Here is a 17,471-nt window from a genome sequence, read left to right on the forward strand (position 1 = left end):
GCTCCTCTTGCAGGCAGAAAGCAGCGACCAGAAGATGACAATCTCCTCTTGTGAGATGGCGCTACAACAGAATCTGTACGCCGCTGTGTCGGCCGCCTCCACCTGGTTGGACGCAGCTGAGAACGAGATGCTTTCGGGCCCTGTGTTGTTGTCTGAAGACACAGAGACACGGCTCGCACATTTAGAGGTAAGAAAAGCGACCAGTGATTCACTTTGAGTCGATTGAGTTATGTTGTTATCGGTTCATCCGTACAGTGCACCAGTAAACATCTGAAGGACATAAGCAGAGAGGTGAACCGGTGCAAAGATTTAATGGGTGGAGTTGCGGGGAGGCTGTGTGGAGGGGAGGAGCGAGCTTTAATGGAGGACACGCTAGAAGGGCTGCAGGAGAGAATGGGCTTGCTGGACTCTGCCCTTGAACAGCAATGCGACACCATGAGGGACAAACTCCAGAAGCACTTAAATTTCCAGGTAACATTCTCATTATAAGTCCTGATGATGTGATTTTTTTTTTTACTTGCTTCGTCACCATTTGCTGTCTTTGTACCAGAATGAGCTCCAAATGCTGTTCACGGCTTTGAGCGAGAGTAAACACCTGCTGCTACAGAAGATGGCCGCCACAGTGGATAGACCTGCGGCCAAGCAGATTGAGGTTGGGTGCATACACGCACCGTAAACGATACAAATTCAGTCCCACATACGCATCAGAGCAGAGCGCCCATGCGTATGTGGATGTCTCGGTTTGGAATTGAAGCGGATTTACATGGGACAGGAGATGTGAGACAGTCTCTTTTTGTCAATGGATGTGACAGCTTCGTGTTTGCTTTCAAAACTTAGCTTGTAGCAGACGTGCACACTCTACCATGACATCCATGATCCACTGGTGAAAAGCAAGCTTTGATCCTCTCCATCTAGAACTGCTTCATGCAACAAAGAGGGTGCAGAAAGTGCATAAAATCGAAGACTATCTGTGTCTTTTGTGTTGTCACATTATTTATTTTTTTCTTTGTTTTGTTTTTGACTTCAAAATGATTCCACGAGAATGGCTGCCTTTACAGCAGCTCCTGTATTTTGTTTTTGCTGCTGTAAAATGTCAATTTCTCCACTGTGAGACCAAAAAGGCTCATCTAGTCTAATCTCATCTAAAAATGATTATAATCTGCTACTATAGCCGAAAACAGCTACAGTAGCAAATTATCGACTACATGCGCCGCCAGCATTAAATGGCGTCGCCAAAGTATAATACATATTTGTATTATCTACTACATATAAGTTTATCATCTACAATCACTCGATGAATACAAATAAATGAACTAATACATTTGAAATATTCCAGGACTCTTGATTAAATTATCTGTGCTCTGGTATCCTTTGCAGACATTGTCAGAGGTGGAGGAAAGTTTGAGGGAGTTTGAGCAGAGACTGACCGAGCTGAAGACAGAAGCTGAAGGGCACCAATCTGACCGACTCTCCCACCAGGAACTCCTTAAACTACATGTAAAGCCTAAAAAAACTAGATTATATTCTCTGACGGCATTGGTAACACATTTGGACATCTGTTCGACAGGACGCATATGAAGAATTGCTGCTGATGGTTGGCTCTCGTGGTAGCGGCTTAAACCGAGCCCTCTCCCTCAAGGCTCAGTATGAGGCGGCGCTCCGAGACCTCACAGACCTGGTGGACACGGCCCAGGACAAGATTGCCGCCGACCAGAAAATGACAGTCGCGTCAGTCACTGAGGTCCAAATGTTACTGGATAAACACAAAGTAAGGCGCCTTATTCTAAGAACATTTAATTTTTAACAGGACTCGTGACTGGGATTGAGAAACGGATTTAGTTTGACATCTATGCTTCATGATTATGTTTCCTTTCCCTCCTCCGCTTCAGGAGTTCTTCCAGTCTCTTGAATGCCACATGATACTCACTCAGACCTTCTACCGGAAAGTTTCTGGCTTGGTAGCACCCCGAGACAGCCAGGCCCTTGAGGAGACAATGTCTTTAGCTCAGAGTGTCCTCAAACAGGCCCACAGGAGAGGGGTGGAACTCGAAGGGATTCTGGAGGTTAGAATGAGCCTCGCTTTTATTGGAGAGAGAGCAGAGTGCTTATGATGACCTTGTCGCCCCCTCAGTCATGGAGCAGACTTGTGGAAGACTATCAGGCTCTCTGTAGACAGCTTGAAGCGGTCGAGTGCAGCATCCCGACAGCAGGCTTGGTGGAGGAGACGGAGGAGAGACTTTTTGAGAGGATTGGTCTCTACCAGGTAAGACTGAGATCAAAAAAAGGGCCGAGGGGTCTCTCTCCATTGGTCTTAAACCATCAAACTCCAGAATCAGCTAAATGTCTTGGCATAAATATTTTGTGAATGTGCAAATGTGGTGTGATATGCATGGTCTGTGTCATTTATAACACACTCTCAAAAAGTAACATCATCAAACTAGGTGTCAATAAATGTGATTGTTGATACCTAAATGACGCCCACTATCTGCTGCATTTCAGCGTTTGAAGGCCAATCTGACCGAGCATCAGCCCCAACTGTATCAAGTTCTGGAGGAAGGCAAGAAGCTTCTTTTATCCGTCAGCTGTTTAGACTTGGACCGCCAGCTGACCCAGTTGGGAGAACATTGGCTGTCGTCCACAACCAAAGTGAACAAGGAGCTGCACCGCTTTGACTCCACCCTCAAACACTGGAGCAGGTCAGACTCAGGAAAACAACGTGTAACCGTTAATAACGTTGTTACTGATTCATTTTCTTTCTATTCTGACACCGATTGAATCTATCTCTCGTCATTTAATGGACAACACCAGGTACCAAAGAGAGTCCGCAGAATTAATCAACTGGTTGCAGTTGGCACTGGAAAGACTTGAATTTTGGACCGCGCAGTCGGTCACCGTGCCTCAAGAACTGGAGACTGTCAGGGATCACCTTTGTGCCTTTTTGGTATGTTCTGATGTTCTCTCTTGTGAGATGTTTTTGGATATTGATGGAAGTTTGTGATCAAGTCCAAAATGACACAAATCGATGACTACAGAAATAACTGAGTCACTTCTTCCAGGAGTTTTCCAAGGAGGTGGATGCCAAGTCGTCATTGCGTTCCTCCGTCCTGAGCACGGGGAACCAGCTGCTGAGATTAAAACGGGTGGACACTGCGAGTGTGAGGACAGCCCTGAGGCACGTCGATACTCAATGGACTGAGTTGCTCACTCGCATTCCTGTCGTCCAAGAAAAGCTCCATCAGGTCTGTGAGAGGAGACGATATGGTCCTTTGTCTGCTTCTGATTTCTCATAAGCATTTGTCACCTGTTGTCTCACAGCTGCAAATGGAGAAGCTGGCGTCTCGACACGCCATCGCCGAGCTCATCAGCTGGATCACCCTCATGGAGGACATCATGAACGAAGACCAGGAGAAAATCGCCGGGGCTGTGGGCTCTGAGGTGGTCCAGAACTTCTTGCAAAAATACAAGGTAATTGTTTTCAAAATAATGCGGTAATGTTGCAAAATGATAATTGCGACCTCTCTCTTCTTTTCCACAGGGTTTCCGCATCGACTTGACCTGCAAACAGCTGACTGTGGAGTTTGTCAATCAGTCGGTATTGCAGATCAGCAGTCAGGATGTGGAGGCAAAACGCAGCGACAAAACCGACTTTGCCGAGAGCCTGGGCGCTATGAACAGGCGATGGCAGACGCTACAGGGGCTCATCACGGAAAAGGTAACTCATCCTTTTACATGTCTGTCATCTGCACTGAAATGGCACTGAATCATGTCTTTTTTTCTAGATTCAGCATTTAGAAGGACTTTTGGAAAGTTGGCTCGAGCACGAGAATGGAGTCCAAGCCTTGAAAACATGGCTGACACTCCAGGAGGAGAAACTGAAGAAGAGACACAGGATAGAAGATGTTGCATCTGTGCAGAATGCACTGAAAGATTGTCAGGTAGTTTTATCAATGTGGCCCTTTTTTTCCTCCAGCAGACAGAAAAGCACATGAAGTTACTTTCATTATGTTGTCATTCTAGGAGTTGGAGGAACTAGTGAAGGAGAAAGCGAAGGATCTGGAAAAGGCTGAGGAACGAGGCAACACTCTCATTAAGGATAAGAAAGGAGAAGCATGCACTGTTGTCAAGGAGACCCTCAAAGGACTCAAAAAATCCTGGTCTCATTTGGATCAGAAGGTAAGATCATCCGTCAATCAAATTACCAACATGATGTCATTCAGGGCAAAAATCCGAGGGTTGCTGTCACAGATAAGTCAGATGAAGGTGAGCCTACGTTTGGTCTTGGAAGAATGGACCTTGTACAGGCGGATCGCAGAAGAAATAGATGGTTATCTGATGGAGGGCAGGTACTGCGTTTCCCGGCTACCCCTTACAAGTGGCTCCTTGGAGGCTGTGCAGCAGCAGGTGGAGAGTCTGGAGGTGAGTGCTGCTCAATCAGGGGAGCAACTGTGGCACAAGTTGAATTATGGGACAGTTGCTAGCCAGGCTCCTTTGAACAGACAATGAAAGCTGTGAAATGTTGCTGCATTAATTGGCAATGAGGATGGTTAAAAAATATAACTGGGTGTTTTTTTATGTACCACCCAGAACCTGCAAGAGGAGATGGAAAAGCAGGAGAGCAGTCTACTCAAGTTTGGCTCTGTCACTCAACAGCTCCTTACCGAATGCCACCCGTGTGTGGCGGAAACACTCACCAGATCCCAACGAGATGTCAATATGAGGTATCACAGCAAAAAATATATTTATACATATCCCAATTGGAGGTGAAATCCCTAATGTGGACATCGTTTTCTCAGGTGGAACGATCTGTTAGAGCAGATCTCGGAGCAGCTGAGGAGCAGTAAGGCCTTGCTGCGGCTGTGGCAGCAATACACGGAATTATTTAGCACTTGTGTGAAAGCGGTGGAGAGACAGGAGGAACGTGTGGACCGCCTGCTCAAAAATGCCACCGACAGGGACATTACAGAGGAGGAGAGCAGCACCTGGATAAAGGACTGCGATGTGAGTACAGCACTTGACAAAGTGAATGGTGGATTAAAAAAAAAAAATCAAACGCACATACACAAAATGAGATGAAAATTGCTCCTAAAAAAGACAATGAAATGAAATCTCATCGTTATGACAGGGGTGTCTTGGTGAGCAGGAGTCGGTGCAGCATTTTCTGCAGCAGCTTCGAAATTTGGGAGAGCAGCTGAAGAGCCAAGTGGACATCTACTCGTTTGCAGCCTTGCATTCGGACCAGATGTCGCTGACCCATCGATTGTCCATGCTGCCAAACTCCCTACACAGGCAGCAGGAAGCACTTCAGGTACTATTATGCTGCCGACTTTAGATTAGATGAGGCTTTATATGTCTCACAATGGAGAAATTTACATTTCACAGCAGCAAAAACAAAATACAGGAGCTGCTGTGAAGGCTGCCAATCTCGCGGCGCCATCTTGGAGTAAAAAATATATCCAGTATATGTATATTAGACACAGATAGTATTCAATCTTTAGCACTTTCATGGACGCCGCGTTATGGATTGGATTACAATGGATTTGCCATTATTAGTCTCGCAGTGGCAGTTCACAGCAGCAAAGTTATGAAATGAAGGAGAAAAAGAAAAGAAAGAAGTACAAAAACAAAATACAGGAGCTTCTCTAAAGGCAGCTACTCTCGCGGCGCCATCTTGAAGTCAAAACAACAACAAAATAACAAATATGACAACACAAAAGACTCAGTCAGTCATTCAATCTTAAGCACCCTCTTTATTGGATGAAGCAGTTCTAGATGAAAGAGGGAGGATCAAAGCGTCCTTTTCACCAGTGGATCAGGGATGTGATGGTGAAATGTGCACATCTATTCCAAGCTTAATATTCAAAGCAAACACAAAGCTGTAGCATCCATTGACCAAAAGAGATTGTCTCCCATCTCCTGTCCCACGTAAATCTACGTCAATTCCAAGCCGCGACGGCTCCACATACGCATCTGCACTCTGCGCTTTCTTTAACCTTAAAGGAAAATGTGTGTAGGTCGTGAAAAGATTTTTATAGGATATATTTGTATGTGTGTGGAGAGTGCGAGTGGGCATCTTGAACTTGTCTTAACATTTGATTGTAACATTTCACTGCCTCATTCAATATGGTGGATGCATTTCCACAACGCATGTGACTGCAATTATGATGCATTATTTTATTATTATTTTTTACTAGTGTGGAAGTCGGGCTTGTGAGGGCTTCAGGGACCAGTTAGACACACTCATTCAAACAGACGCTGAGGCTGCTAAAGTCTTGAAGGAGTCCGAGCAGCTCAGCTCGCCGGCACCGTGTGACATTCGAACACGGATGGACCAACTAAAGGTAGGACATATGCTCCCACAATATTTTTTTTATTTGTCCACCTATCTTGATTTGGGATGCGAGTGACCAATTTCTGTTGTTCGCAGGTTCCCATGTCCAAGCTAAACAGTCTGTCTCCAGACTTAGAGCGTGTCAATATCCTCATGTACAAACTGCCGGTTAGCGACGGAGACTTGAAGCGTCTGCAGTGTCTGAACAGAACGTGGGCGTCTCACTCCGCACTCCTCAGTGAGAGGTTCAGGTACGTTACTTTGCTCTTCCACATCTCCCTGTTGTGATCTACCCTGGTAGGAAAACAAAATAACACTTTTGCGATTTCAGTAAACTGCAAGCGGCGTTGCTCCTGCACCAGACATTCCCGCAGAAGTGCGAAGCCTGGATGGACTATCTGTCTCAGGCGGAGAACAAACTGACTTTTGAGATAACAGGCAACTACCAGAGTCTGCTGGAGCAGCAGAAAGATCACGAGGTCAGAAACGCACTGAAAATTAGTATTTTCCGGTGTGTAAAGCGCACACAAAAGCATTGATTTTCTTTAAAAGATGACCCTGCGCCTTATATGAGAAGTAATATTGAGCCTCAACAGGTCTCGCAACTACTGTCAGCAGCCCCCTTTAGAAATAACGCATACTCCAACCTCTACTAATCACATTATAATGTGGTGTGCCTTATATTTATAAATATTTTATCTATTTCTATATTATATTTGCAAAACTTTTTTCATTCATTAAAACTGTGCCTTATACAGTAAAGTCTCGTTATATCGATATTCTCGGGAGTCGGAAAAAATATCGATATAATCAGACTATCGATATAGCCGATCCTGCGGCATGTAAATTTTCTCCTTGCGTTCATAGAAATAGTATCGTAATAAGCAGTACTATCGATATAATGAGACTTTACTGTATATGGAAAATGTTTGGCAATTTCACCATATTTAGCCTTTCTGTGTGTGTTCACAGTTGTTCCAGGCTGAGATGTTCAACCAACAGCAGATTCTTTACTCCATTGTCAGTGATGGGCATCATATGTTAGACGAAGGACAAGTGCATGATGGGTAAGCAGACAGAAAAAGCCCATGATCTGAAATCTAACAGTTATAATAAAAGAAAACACAAATAATAATAATAGCTTAGATATATTTAGCACCTTTCAAAAAAAACGAAACCCCAATGATTGAGGATTTGTGCATAGAAATATACCACCACTTCGCTAAACAGAATATAATTAACGGTCTGAATGCTCCAACAGAGAAGACTTCAGCGTGAATCTGGCCTTGCTGGCCAATCAGTGGCAAGGCGTGGTGAGGCGCGCCCAGCAGCGTAGGGGCATCATCGACAGTCTGCTGCATCAGTGGCACACCTACCACGAAATGTTTGAAAAAGTGTCGCGCTGGCTCCAGGATGTCTCACGTGAGCTGGATGTCAATCAACCCGCAGGAGAAACTGTCGCACTGCAGCAGGCCAGGAACCTCCTGGATCAGATACAAGTATGTGTATATATTTTTTATACTTGGAGTAGGCTTACTTGCACTAAAAAAAAAAGTGATATGTGAGTATGTAAGTGAAAGTAGCGATTGGCGTTTGTATCTCCAATCTTCTTTTTCTATTGAAATTAATGCAAACGGTCGACCATCTGATCAAAAGACACCAATACACAAACAAACTTCTAAAGGGTGTATTTCTTACCCCCAAACCTCCACCCTATCTCTAACCGTCCGTAGACTCCCTTAGCTAACCTCTCCCCCCTCTGTCCACTTTCCCTATCCCGGCTACTGCAGCTACGTGAACGTGTACTTAAGAGGCAGCAGGGAGGCTACATCGTGACGATAGAGGCCGGCAGAAGCTTACTGCTGTCGGCCGACGCTCAGGCCGAGTCCACGCTACAGACGGAGCTGATGGAGATTCAGGAGAGGTGGAGACACGCCCATCACCGCCTTGACCAGCAGAGGAAGGAGCTCCATGCGCTGCTCAAGGTGAGAGAATTGTGCATATTTTAAATATTGGACCCAAATAAAATGGTCATTTTAATGAGGAAAAATACACAAAACATAATCATGTATATTATGTCATTGAAATGTAATTATGAAATGTAATTTTCTCCACTGCGAGATTAATAAAGGCTAATCCAATGCAATCCAATGTACTGTTTAAAAAATTGAACACAAAAAATCACCACAATCTGCAAGTCTGATCAAATATTTTACTGTCAATTCCAAAGTTGGAAGCAATGTCGTAATGATAATATATTTATTCATCAATATATATATATTTATCAATATTTGGAGCTAACTGTAAATAATCCTTTGACATCACACCAAACGTTGCATCTGCTGACTCGCCTGCGACATTCCTTGTTAAACACGATCCCGTTTCATCCTCAGATGCCCCTGAGCTATCCACGCTCTAAAAATAGCCCACGGCCATTGGAGCACGGCGTTCCCTGTCCGCTGCGACTCTTCTGCGCTCTCATTTTTTTTTTGCTTTTATGTACTGTTTCGGCACATAGAATTGGGAGCGGTGCGAGGAAGGTATCAACGCCTCGCTGGAGAAGCTTCAGGCCTTCAAGAGGAAGCTGTCGCCTCCGCTGCCCGACCGTCACGATGAGCTGCATGCAGAGCAAATGAGATGCAAGGTGAAAGATGCTGCGGAATCCCGTTATTATTAATGCGCATGCGGCAAAATGAGTCATGCATCGCATGTATAAACAGGCGAGCACAGAGTGAAGGAGAGGTAGGGTGAAAGAGCATCAAAGAGGGAGGAGGGCGATACGTGGTTGCATCCAGTGTAGGGGATGTAGCTTCTGTAATCATTCCCATGCCGTGTAACTGATTGCTAATATCATGCCGATGACAAAGAGTTCACCGTGTCATGTGCACGCAGGAGCTGGAGAGCACCGTGGAAGGCTGGAGCAGTGACCTCACTTCCTTGTTCCACCTGATGGATACCCTGGTGGGTGTGGTAGGCAGGGATGACATCACGCTCCTCCAGGAGCGCCTCCAGCTTCTCCAGCGCCAGTGGGAAGAAGTGTGTCACCAGGTAATGTTAGAATGTGCTTGCTTGTTAAATTGAGCTCTCCTTTTATTATTATTATTATTATTATTATTATTATTATTATTATTAACATTATTTTTATTTTATTATTATTATTATTATTATTATTATTATTATTATTATTATTATTGTTTTGTTTTTAATGGCTCATAATTTGAAAATATGTACATGTTATACATCATTTTTTAAACTTAATTAAATTGATATATTTAAGATGTATATATTCAAGTCTGTCTATATTCAATTTTCAAAAGGAATTAAAATTTTTGTCTGGTGTATTAAAATGGTTCTTAAAAATATACGTGAGTTATTTATATTCACTGGTTGAAAATTAAAACGGTACAAATAATTGGATTATGATGTTGAAATTTGATGGATTGTTATGTAGAGATTATTAAAAATTATATATGTATTGATCATTTTTTTTTGCTAGTGATGGAATTTTCACTTTTTATGTCATTCAGCAAGCAAATTACTTCCTTCAATCCATCTTGCAACAATTTGTATGACATAATTCTTTTTGGGTTTCGGTTGTCAGGTTTTGCTGCGTAGGCAGCAGGTAAGCGAGAAGTTGAACGAATGGGCCGTGTTCAACGAGAAGAACAAGGAGCTGTGCGAGTGGCTCACGCAGATGGAGAGCAAAGTCTCTCAAAACGGAGACATCAGCATCGAGGAGATGATCGAAAAGCTGCGCAAGGTGATCCCCGGCGGGCACTTGACAATACAAACATCCTCCTCAGCCTCACATCTTAACTTGTCATTGGCTCTCTTCTAGGACTACCAGGAAGAAATCAGTGTCGCTCAGGAGAACAAGCAGCAGCTCCAGATTATGGGCCAGCGCTTGGCCCAAGCCAGTCAGGATAGCAAAGCAGCCGACATACAACACAAACTCAATAAAGTCAGCGAGCGGTGGACGCACCTCCTCGACCTCATTGCAGCCAGGTAGGTCAAACCCAGAGTTGTGTTTGGATTGGAATGGATTAGCCTTTATTTGTCTCACAGTGGAGAAATGTACATTTATATCATGTCATTAAGTATTTGTCTTGTACTCAAACATCAACGAGTACATTGGGAAAGTCGTTAAGATTGCACAACTGGCCATGTTTTTGTGTTCCTGTTGTGTTTATTATTTTGCCTTGTGTTGACTATTATCTGAAGTGGTTTGTTATAGCTGCAGCTGTTGTGAAAGTGCTGTATAAATTTGGATGTATTGGATTGTAATAACAGAGCAGCATATTGATGGAAGGAAGAGGAAAGAAAAGGAAGAAGTAAAAAAACAAGAGCTGCTGGAAAGGCAGCCACTCTCGCGGCACCATCTTGAAGTCAAAAGAACAAAAAAAACTAAATAACAAATAATAGGACAACACAAAGACTCAGACGGTCACTTTCTGCACCCTCGTTGTTGTATGTAGCAGTTCTAGATGAAAGAGGAGACGATCAAAGCGTCCTTTTCACCAGTTGATCAAGGATGTCATGGTGAAATGTGCACGTCTTCTACAAGCTAAATGTTGAAAGGAAACAAAGCTGTAGCATCCATTGACGAAAAGTGATTGTCTCACATCTGCTGTCTCATGTAAATCCGCTTCAATTCCAAGTCGTGACATTTCCACCTACACATCAGCGCTCCGCGCTGACGCTCCTTTCTTCTCATCATAAACTAGAATAATAATAAAAATATCATGAATGTCCTAAGATTGTCAATCAGTGTGGAATTAAAATGCAATGATAGAAATCAACAAATATATGATAATAATATGAACACAAACATGAAATTAGAGACATAAAATAATCCACTGTATTATGCTCCACAATAAATGCCGCCTCCATTTTCCACCGCCGCCATCCGGCTGTTGTCCTCTGTCGGCAATCACGAGAAGGGGCACTCTGACTGACCTCCCGCGGACAGCTGCGCTTTCACTGTCGTACAGTTTGCTCGAGTGACGCATAGCGGGGTTATTAACTTCGAAGCAATTACTGAAATCTCTTTGCAGTGCCGTTATGATAGTTCAACTGTTTAGCGCAGATCTATTTTCCGTACTTTGCACTAATCGTGCACGGCTTCGCTTGCCTTTGCTTACATTCATTTGCTACATTTTTTTTTTCCAGCCTGTCTCTTTGGCACATTCCTCTGAGACTGTCAGTCCACATTTAGCAACAGCAGTACTTGTCACTCCAACCCCCCCGACACATTTTTTTTTTAACCTTGGGAGTACAACAGTTGATGTGCCATGCTACACAGCACCAACTGCCCCGAACCAACTTCCTTACCACACACATACACACACACCCCCGCTGGAGAAAGTCCCCACGATAGGAGAAGGTGGCTAACACTCAGACGAGGAATAACACTTCCTCGCGAAACGTCCTCTCTGGGAATTTTTCACCCACATGGTTTTGGATTTTGGGATGCAGAAAATGGCAGACCACTCTGCTGAGGATCTGCCACATTGCGATTGCGACATCACCAGGCAGGACAACCTCCACATTTTTTTTGCTCGGTCTTTAAACTATGTAGTCTGCATTTGGGGCTTAGGTGGATTTTACATGGCGAGTTAAGGATCAGCAAGAAGCCTTGTAGCAATGATGCTCTTTTTATTTTGTATTTCTGCATGCAAACAATTTCTTTTGTGCAATATTGCGTTGGTTATGCGTCAACAATACGTTGATAGTTTTGCACGCTGTAGGTTGTGGTGCCAAACATTTATTTTGTGCTTTACACTCGGAACCCCATTTGTCATATGACCACACTTTCCAGCATTATGTGGAAAAAAAACTAACCACATGCTTTGAACACATCAAATTACACTTTCAATGCATTTCATCCCAAATACAATCAAATTAGATAATACATTTAATTTACAAGCGCCTTTCTGAGCACCCAAGGACACTTTACAATAAAAAACAATACATAAAACAATAAAATCATGAATAAAACAATAAATAATAAAACAGCAGATTAAACTAGACCATGAAAGCAAGTTTAAACGGGTGGGTTTTAAGGTGAGATTTGAAATGAGTGTCTTTATCTGTCACTTTTAGTGCTTAGTGTACATTCAGTGCATTACTGTTTATCTGCTTTCCATCAGGTTGAAGAAATTGCGGGAGACCCTGGTGGCCGTGCAACAGCTGGAGAAAAACATCAGCAGCCTACGCTCTTGGCTTGCTCATATCGAGTCTGAGTTATCCAGGCCCATTGTCTATGACACGTGTGACGAGAAAGAGATCCACAGGAAGCTTAAACAGCAGCAGGTTAGATGCCCACCACCTTCTTCCCCCTTTCCAGCAGTCTTGATATTACTTTCAGTCTCTCACCACCTCAACATGACATTCCTGCTGTGCTCTTTTTTCTCTCTCTCAGGATCTACAGAAGGACATTGAGAGGCACAGCACGGGCGTGGCGTCCGTTTTGAACCTGTGCGAGGTGCTCCTTCACGACTGCGACGCCTGCTCCACCGAGACCGAGTGCGATTCCATCCAGCAGGCCACCCGGGGGCTGGACCGGCGCTGGAGGAACATCTGCGCCATGTCCATGGAGAGGAGGCTGAAGTCGGTGTCTTGAATGAGCTGGCGCAGGAATCAAAACGGACAATGAGTTGATCAAAGCAAATCTGTAACCTTTTCTGTTTAGGATTGAGGAGACTTGGAGGTTATGGCAGAAGTTTTTGGATGATTATTCTCGCTTTGAGGAGTGGTTGAAGACCTCGGAGAGAACGGCGGCGATGCCTAACTCTTCTGGAGTCCTCTATACTGTTGCCAAAGAGGAACTCAAGAAGTTTGAAGTAAGATTGTTTTTGTGATATTGTTGAATGTGGAAATCGGAAAATAGATAAGCAGGGAGCTTTATGTTTCTGTTTGTTTGTTTGTTTGTTTTTATCTTTTGTCTTTTATTTTATATTTTGTATTATATCAATTTATTTTTATATTTGTTATTTATTTTATTTATTTATTATTTTGTACTTTGTGTTTTTGATTAATCGTTATTTTATTTTTTGTATTTGATTTTATTTTCTTATTTTTCTGTGTATTTCTGTATTTGTTTGTTTGTATTTATATTTATTTATGTAATTATTTTTTTTAATTTTACTTTATGTATTTGTTTTTATTATGCATGTATTTTTTATATATTGTTTTACATTTACAGTAAAGTCTCGTTATATCGATATTCAAGGGAGTCCGAAAAAATATCGATATAAACGGGACTATCGATATATCCGACCCTGTTTGCATGTAATTTTCTCAGTGCGTACATAGAAATAGTATCGATATAACCGGGACTATCGATATATCCGATATCGATATAACGAGACTTTACTGTATTTAGGATGTTAATAAAACATTGTATAACCACTCAAGTGTTGAGGAAACATGACATGGTCATGTTACGCATACCCATCCAAGCTGGTCTGCTCATCTGTGGCAGTCCCTCACGGCGCACGTGCACAATCAACAACTTGTGTCTAATCTTTACCCCCGATTTATTCAAAAAATAAATAAAAATCTTTGTGTGCAGGCTTTCCAACGGCAAGTCCAGGAGCGCTTGACGCAGCTGGAGCTGATCAACAAGCAGTACCGTCGCCTGGCCCGTGAGAACCGCACAGATGCGTCCTGCTGTCTTAGAGAGATGGTGCATGATGGGAACAGGAGGTGGGACAACCTGCAGAAGAGGGTGGCCGCTATCTTACGCCGTCTCAAGGTATCGAGTCCCCACTAAAGCCTAATGATTTTTCTTTTAGCTATTACAGTGAGGGTAACACAAATCTGCATGTGTCCTGCAGCACTTCATCAACCAACGGGAGGAGTTTGAAACCGCTCGAGACAGCATCCTTGTGTGGCTGACCGAAATGGATCTACAGCTCACCAACATTGAGCACTTCTCCGAGTGCGACGTACAGGCCAAGATTAAACAACTTAAGGTCATCCAGGACACAACTCGAATCATCCATGGCCTCACTAGAACATTGATGGTCATGTTTCGTTTTGTTTCAGGCATTCCAGCAAGAGATCCACTTGAACATGGGCAAGATCGAGCTTGTGTTCGGGCAAGGCGACGCTCTGATCGAGAAGAGCGAACCTCTTGATGCTGCTGTGATCGAAGAAGAGCTAGAGGAGCTGCAGAGGTACTACCAGGAGGTCTTTGGACGTGTTAATAGATACTACAAGAAGCTTACACGCTTTCCTGTGAGTACGCTGAACACACACGGTTAAAATAGAAGCAATTATCAACCAAGATTTCATGATGTCACACTTTACCTCATCTCACAGTTGGCCGATGATGATGAGCTGGATGGTTCCGACACAGAGTACGGCGCTGACCTGTCCGTGCTGCAGTGGCCCGAATCGACGCCTCGCAACCCCAGTCGCCCGGCATCAGGTCCAGCCACCCTCATTCGGGCAGAACGTTCGGGCCGGGAGACCCCAGCTAGCGTGGATTCCATCCCGTTGGAGTGGGATCACGATTACGACTTGAGCCGGGGTCTGGAGAGCCCCGGTGGACGAAGCCACGGGGGAAGGAGCCAAGGGCAAGCGGAAGAGGAGTATTTGAGGACGGCGACTGCAGAGCTGTCAGGTTCGACTTTTCTTCTGCTGTTTTACTGGCAACAGAGGTCACTGTTGTCTCGCAAGGCCGATTTTCTGCTTGACGCGAGTGGTCTGGTCTATAGCTTCATAAAACTGTGTTGACAAGACAGTGAACGAATATCCCAGAGGTCAGGACACACATGAGCTACATAAACAAAAGCATTTGGGACACCTGCCCACACAAACAGGAAGTGAAAAATGACCACAACAGCGTCGACTCCCGCGGGAAGACTTTCGGCAGAAGCAGATTTGGAGCCACTTCATAAAAAAAAGGAATGTTCTGTTTTTCCTCTTCAGACGTAGTTATTCCCGAGAGTCCTGAGGCCTATATAAAACTGACTGAGAACACACTGAAATCATCCTCCGGTAGGAACCGCAGAAGCCATTGGAAATGTCACAGCATTTTTCAGGAACGCGCGGCATACTAAATCGCATTGCCAAACAAACGGCAGCTGCATGTCGCCATCCATCATCGTTAATATTGAGCAGCATGTCAAGAGGAATCCTTTGCATGTTGAAGGTCCACCCATAATAACAATGTTTAACCTACCTCACCTGATTGCATGCATGCATCCTGCCCATCTAAAAACTGACTAAAACGTAATGCTCAATTCAGGATTTTCACTATCTTGTGTTTTGTCTTCAGGCGATCCGGGACAGCTGGAGGCCAGCCTCAGACAACTGGACCAGGCGCTGGACGCGTCACGCTACCAGCTGCAGGCCAGAGAGGAAGCCGCCAGCCGCTCCAGCCCCGACGCTGACTCTACATACATGGGCTACGTGCGTCCTTGCTATTGATTCAATATCTGTTTGGATTTCAATGCCGATGGTTTGGATTAGCCTTTATTAGTCTCGCAATGGAGAAATTTACATTTCACAGCAGCAACATTATGGAAGGAAGAGGAAAGGAAAGGAAGAAGTCGAAAAACAAAACAGATTGTCTCACATCTCCTGTCCCACGTAAATCCGCTTAAATTCCAAGCCGCGACAATTTATATATGCATCGGCGCTCTCCGCTGACGCTCCTTTCTTCTCATCGCGGGCTCCTCGAGCCATGCATTCATCCAACAAAGAATTTCATTTTGTGGATTTGGGTAGAAATTCTGTGGCAAAAAGTCTTTGTGCTTAAATCCACTATTCGTCATGTAGATGCGTTTGATGGGAGAGTGTCGCGGCAGCATCAATGTGGTGAAGAGAGCCGAGGAAGAGCTCACAGAGGATGAGGATGAAATGCCCGGAATCACAAACCCGACCAGCACTGACAGTCAGAATGCAGGTTTGTATTTATTCATGCACTGCAACAGATTTTTTTCAAACCTATAAACAAATCTGAAGCATAAAAACCGTGTCTTCCATACAGGTGTGATCGAGCGCTGGGAGCTGCTGCAGGCTCAGACAATGAGTGATAAGCACAAGCACAAGCAGAACCTCCAACAGTGGCAGCAGCTCATCTCGGACCTGCAGACCATGCGTGCGTGGCTGGGTCGATGCGAAGCCGAACTGGGCCAATTGCGAGGCCTGGAACTTAGCACGGATATCCACACCATCCAGCAGAGGATCAAAAAGCTCAGGGTTAGTGTTCCAAAATTGAAAACATCTTTCAGCAAAGCTTCTTTTTGAATCATTTCCACGTTCCGGTATGGATCTTAGGAGCTTCAAAAGGGCATGGACACCCACAAGTCAGACGTCCTATCCATCAACTTGAGCAGCGCCAACTTCCTTCAATCAGAACCCGATTCAGAAGAGGCATGGGAGCTGCGAGATGCCCTGAAAGAAATGAACGCGCATTGGGATCGGCTCTGGACTTCGCTGGAGGAGTGGAGGGAGGAGCTGCAGAGAGCGCTCATGCAGTGCCAGGTGCCGCACCCACAAAACAAAAAACATTTCAGGGTACTTTTGGAATCGTTTTTATTGGACAAGATACATCATAGATGTTCTCATCAAAATCTTGTGACTGTAAAGTGACAGTGAGAGTTTTGAAAGGCGCTTATAGATGAAATGCATTATTATTATTATTATTATTATTATTATTATAAACCAAAAAAAAATCCCCGCCCACAGGAGTTCCACGAGATGAGTCACGGTCTGCTGCTGTGGTTGGAGAACATCGACCGCAGGAGGAACGAAGTGGTGCCCATCCCTCCCAACCTGAACGTGCAAGCCCTGCGAGCTTGTCACAGGACGCTCACGGTACTTCCCGCGTTGTTGCCATTTTCATCTATTTTAGTCTTTGATAGAGAATAGACAGAACAGAAGGTATAATATTTCAAAGTTTCATGCTATTGTATGCTTAGTTTGCCGAACACAAGGCCTACAATGGAAGCACAGAAAATCTGGGGTCCATGTGAGGTGAACAGACACAGCCTGTTAAACTGTCATCCTCATGTAGGAGATCTGGCCTTGGGCATAATTTAGGACTTGGTAAACTCCTTCACAGGAAAGAGCTCATTAACCAGGTTACAAATCTAATGGTTCATTGAAAGGACAACCGATTAAAATGTCC

The 17,471-nt window shown here is 44.2% G+C and overlaps 1 protein-coding gene across 1 annotated transcript in view; it reads left to right on the plus strand.

The window, feature by feature from the left end:
* The window catches only part of syne1a (spectrin repeat containing, nuclear envelope 1a), a 96,636-nt gene that overhangs the window by 74,359 nt on the left and 4,806 nt on the right, over nt 1–17,471 (plus strand). Inside the window, exons 104-144 of the mRNA XM_089022675.1 lie at nt 14–187; nt 256–471; nt 551–652; nt 1,378–1,497; nt 1,568–1,768; nt 1,890–2,063; nt 2,132–2,263; nt 2,500–2,696; nt 2,809–2,941; nt 3,057–3,239; nt 3,316–3,465; nt 3,536–3,712; nt 3,780–3,935; nt 4,018–4,173; nt 4,246–4,416; nt 4,585–4,718; nt 4,794–4,998; nt 5,123–5,305; nt 6,192–6,338; nt 6,425–6,579; nt 6,660–6,807; nt 7,301–7,395; nt 7,590–7,827; nt 8,062–8,313; nt 8,847–8,972; nt 9,221–9,376; nt 9,930–10,088; nt 10,167–10,333; nt 12,478–12,640; nt 12,750–12,937; nt 13,020–13,170; nt 13,902–14,084; nt 14,167–14,304; nt 14,378–14,569; nt 14,654–14,957; nt 15,266–15,334; nt 15,615–15,748; nt 16,118–16,244; nt 16,329–16,540; nt 16,619–16,825; nt 17,030–17,158. Coding sequence (XP_088878801.1) covers nt 14–187; nt 256–471; nt 551–652; nt 1,378–1,497; nt 1,568–1,768; nt 1,890–2,063; nt 2,132–2,263; nt 2,500–2,696; nt 2,809–2,941; nt 3,057–3,239; nt 3,316–3,465; nt 3,536–3,712; nt 3,780–3,935; nt 4,018–4,173; nt 4,246–4,416; nt 4,585–4,718; nt 4,794–4,998; nt 5,123–5,305; nt 6,192–6,338; nt 6,425–6,579; nt 6,660–6,807; nt 7,301–7,395; nt 7,590–7,827; nt 8,062–8,313; nt 8,847–8,972; nt 9,221–9,376; nt 9,930–10,088; nt 10,167–10,333; nt 12,478–12,640; nt 12,750–12,937; nt 13,020–13,170; nt 13,902–14,084; nt 14,167–14,304; nt 14,378–14,569; nt 14,654–14,957; nt 15,266–15,334; nt 15,615–15,748; nt 16,118–16,244; nt 16,329–16,540; nt 16,619–16,825; nt 17,030–17,158 — 6,804 coding nt within the window. The remainder of the gene's footprint in view (nt 1–13; nt 188–255; nt 472–550; nt 653–1,377; nt 1,498–1,567; nt 1,769–1,889; nt 2,064–2,131; nt 2,264–2,499; nt 2,697–2,808; nt 2,942–3,056; nt 3,240–3,315; nt 3,466–3,535; nt 3,713–3,779; nt 3,936–4,017; nt 4,174–4,245; nt 4,417–4,584; nt 4,719–4,793; nt 4,999–5,122; nt 5,306–6,191; nt 6,339–6,424; nt 6,580–6,659; nt 6,808–7,300; nt 7,396–7,589; nt 7,828–8,061; nt 8,314–8,846; nt 8,973–9,220; nt 9,377–9,929; nt 10,089–10,166; nt 10,334–12,477; nt 12,641–12,749; nt 12,938–13,019; nt 13,171–13,901; nt 14,085–14,166; nt 14,305–14,377; nt 14,570–14,653; nt 14,958–15,265; nt 15,335–15,614; nt 15,749–16,117; nt 16,245–16,328; nt 16,541–16,618; nt 16,826–17,029; nt 17,159–17,471) is intronic.

This window comes from Hippocampus bargibanti, linkage group LG19 (assembly GCF_051943395.1).
Source record: "Hippocampus bargibanti isolate YZ-2025 linkage group LG19, ASM5194339v1, whole genome shotgun sequence".
Classification (NCBI taxonomy): domain Eukaryota; kingdom Metazoa; phylum Chordata; class Actinopteri; order Syngnathiformes; family Syngnathidae; genus Hippocampus; species Hippocampus bargibanti.